Source organism: Phaethon lepturus, unplaced genomic scaffold, assembly GCF_000687285.1.
Source record: "Phaethon lepturus isolate BGI_N335 unplaced genomic scaffold, ASM68728v1 scaffold33257, whole genome shotgun sequence".
In the NCBI taxonomy this organism is placed as follows: Eukaryota; Metazoa; Chordata; class Aves; order Phaethontiformes; family Phaethontidae; genus Phaethon; species Phaethon lepturus.
In genome coordinates, this window is record NW_010553102.1 from 441 (window position 1) to 3,127 (window position 2,687).

Here is a 2,687-nt window from a genome sequence, read left to right on the forward strand (position 1 = left end):
TCACGAGAGGGTGACTTCTCAAAGGCAAGGAAGAGGCTGGAACGAAAGCCTCTGGCCATCGAGAGGACTAAAGGCTCAGAGATCTTATTTGGGATCGCACCGTGTTCCCTGGCCCTCTCTCAGTCGAGAAGGGACCTGTTCAGGTTGTTCCTCAAGCAGAGCAGCGGCTCTCGGCGGCTTGTTATGAGTGAGTTTGTCCTTCAGGCCACGGCCCGGGGCGTCCCTGTGCACCACGTCACAAGGAGAGAGCTGGATGCTCTTTGCAGAGGCCAGGTCCACCAGGGAGTTTGTTTGGAGGCCACTCCTCTCCGTTTCAAGAATTTGGAGGAAGATGAAAAGCCTGATTTGGGGGATGAAGAGAGCCCAAACCGACAGCTGATTTGGTTGGTGTTGGAGGAGATCCAGGATCCCATGAACCTGGGGGCACTGCTGCGCTCTGCATACTTCTTGGGGGTGGACAGAGTGGTGACAAGCCGGAGGAACAGGTACGGGGTTGGTTATCTGCTCCTTCAGCTTTTCTCTCTTTTCCTGATGGTTCCCAAAGAGGTTTCCAGCCTGCATTATTCGACATTTTCTTTAGAGGGCTTTCTAGGACTGAGCTTGAGAGCTGAATTTGGCTAGTTGCTGCTTTGCGTTGCACCCTGCAGGGACATAGTATTCCAGGCTGGTAAGGAACCTCTCTGAGTACTTTTTGTTTTAAGCCATTTTGCGTTTCATTTGTCCATCTGAGCCTTCCTATTCTCTGTAGGAAAATATATCTGTATAGCCAGCAAGATCTTTAGTGGACTAGTTGGAATTGGGTTGCAGAGCCAAGAGGAGGAAATAGAGAAACAAGAATTCGCCAGGATTTCATTTTTTGCTCTCATAAGACACTTCTTTCTTTTTTTTTTCCTTGCAGCTGCCCCTTGACTCCAACGGTGAGCAAAGCTAGCTCTGGAGCTATGGAAGTCTTCGATGTCTACAGCACAGATGATCTCCGGAGCTTTTTGAAGGTACAACGATTCACATTTTTTTCCGTTTCCTTTCAAGAAGCCTCAAATACTGCATTTGCTGAACAGAGAGGAGGTACAGGAAAAGGACTCAGTTGTTCGCAGTGTCCTGTGCTCCTGCTCTGCACTCCTGTTTGCTGCCAGTGGTCTGTGCTGTCAGACCATATCTGACAGGCATGCACCCCCAGTCCCGTTCCATCGAGTGGGGTAACAGGTCTGAGTTGTGGGTCTTTTTCTGGAAGATGGCAATAGCAGGATAACGCTACGTCTATCTCCCGTGCTCAGGCTGCGAGCTCAGTAAGACGGGGTTTGTCTCCCTTTCTCTCCATGGGGAGCAGAGCTAGCGCTGCTGCCTGCAGCCGGTCTTGGCCGGCGTGTGATGGAGGCAGCATCGTGGGGGCCAGGCACATGATGGCAGCATTGGGCAGCCTTTGGAGCAGGGGACAGAGGAGAAACCAGGGCTGGTGCATGCTGCTGGGAATCTTTTTACATTGTACCTCTGCAGTGAGGTGAGATAGGGCCCTTTGCAGAACGTGCTGGAAAAGGAGGGGGAATGCACATGGAAAAACATGATTTAAACTGAAACAAACCCAGGGATGTTCCTTTGAACTGCCAGAGTGCATCCATCCCCTGTGCTAGCACCGTGTGTCTGCCCTCACTCCTCGTGGAGGTGCCCTGGCTGGGCTGGGGACCACCTGAATACTGTGTGCGTGCAGAGCAGGGAGCTGCAGGCTCTTATCTGCCCTCCCCCGTTCGTGTGGGATCCCCCAGACCTGGGGGGGCAGTGGGGTTGGAGGTTCAGCACAGGGTGAGAGAGCAGAGGCTGCAGACCCTCAGGGGAACGGAAGCACCCGGTCTGCACCCCCAGGGTCGCTGCGTGCCTGTGTCCCTTTGAGGACGAGCTCGTCGTAGTCTGGTGTGACCACAAGGAGGCCAAGCAGAGGTAAGCCAGGACTCTTCCTGCTTGGTGCTAGAAAACCCCTGTCCAGCTGTACAGTAAGTCAGTGGCAGCTGGAGCTGTGTATGATGGTAAAATGAAAGATATATAAAATACATTGATATTTAATAGAAACAGCTGGAAGAATGACTTTGTTACTGTAAAGCTTGAGTTATTAACATTTTGAGCCATTGCAGCAGTTCATTTAATTGGACTCAGATTCACTGGCCTAACCCTTGGCATTGCCTGGCTGGTGTAAATTTGATATAACGTAATGTAAAAAGTGCCAATTTCACAGGAAATGAAGCTGGCAAGAAGCAGCAGCTCTTTTATTGTTAAAATGGATTTCTAAGAGAAATAATTATGGCTCTTTTTACTAGGGTGTGGGAGGGCAGACTGGTTCTCTGGTTATGTGAGGCACTGAGTGTTGAGTGCCCTGCCTTTGGTATGAGATGATTTTTGGCATCTGAGTTTGAAAATGTGCACTCGTGTTTGAAAACGTTACTGTGGGCTTCTGATGGCTGAGCCTGCACTTGAGAACTTTCCCTGCATTGCTCTGTGGATTAGCCTTATGCTAATTTGTTTAACACTACTCTTTTTGTATGTTTTCCTTGGCAAAAACCTTCCTAGAACTGTAGTATCAGGAAAAAAAAAAAAAAAAGCTTTTCAGTTGCTGTTTGTTTGCTTGCTGAACTGGAATAAAATCCAGAAGGAAAATTACTTTTTTTTTTTAATTCTCTCCCCCTCCTCCTCCCCACCCC

The 2,687-nt window shown here is 49.5% G+C and overlaps 1 protein-coding gene across 1 annotated transcript in view; it reads left to right on the forward strand.

The window, feature by feature from the left end:
* The window catches only part of MRM1 (mitochondrial rRNA methyltransferase 1 homolog (S. cerevisiae)), a 7,722-nt gene that overhangs the window by 362 nt on the left and 4,673 nt on the right, over positions 1 to 2,687 (forward strand). Inside the window, exons 2-3 of the mRNA XM_010291445.1 lie at positions 10 to 485; positions 899 to 992. Of these exons, the coding sequence (XP_010289747.1) occupies positions 10 to 485; positions 899 to 992 (570 nt within the window). The remainder of the gene's footprint in view (positions 1 to 9; positions 486 to 898; positions 993 to 2,687) is intronic.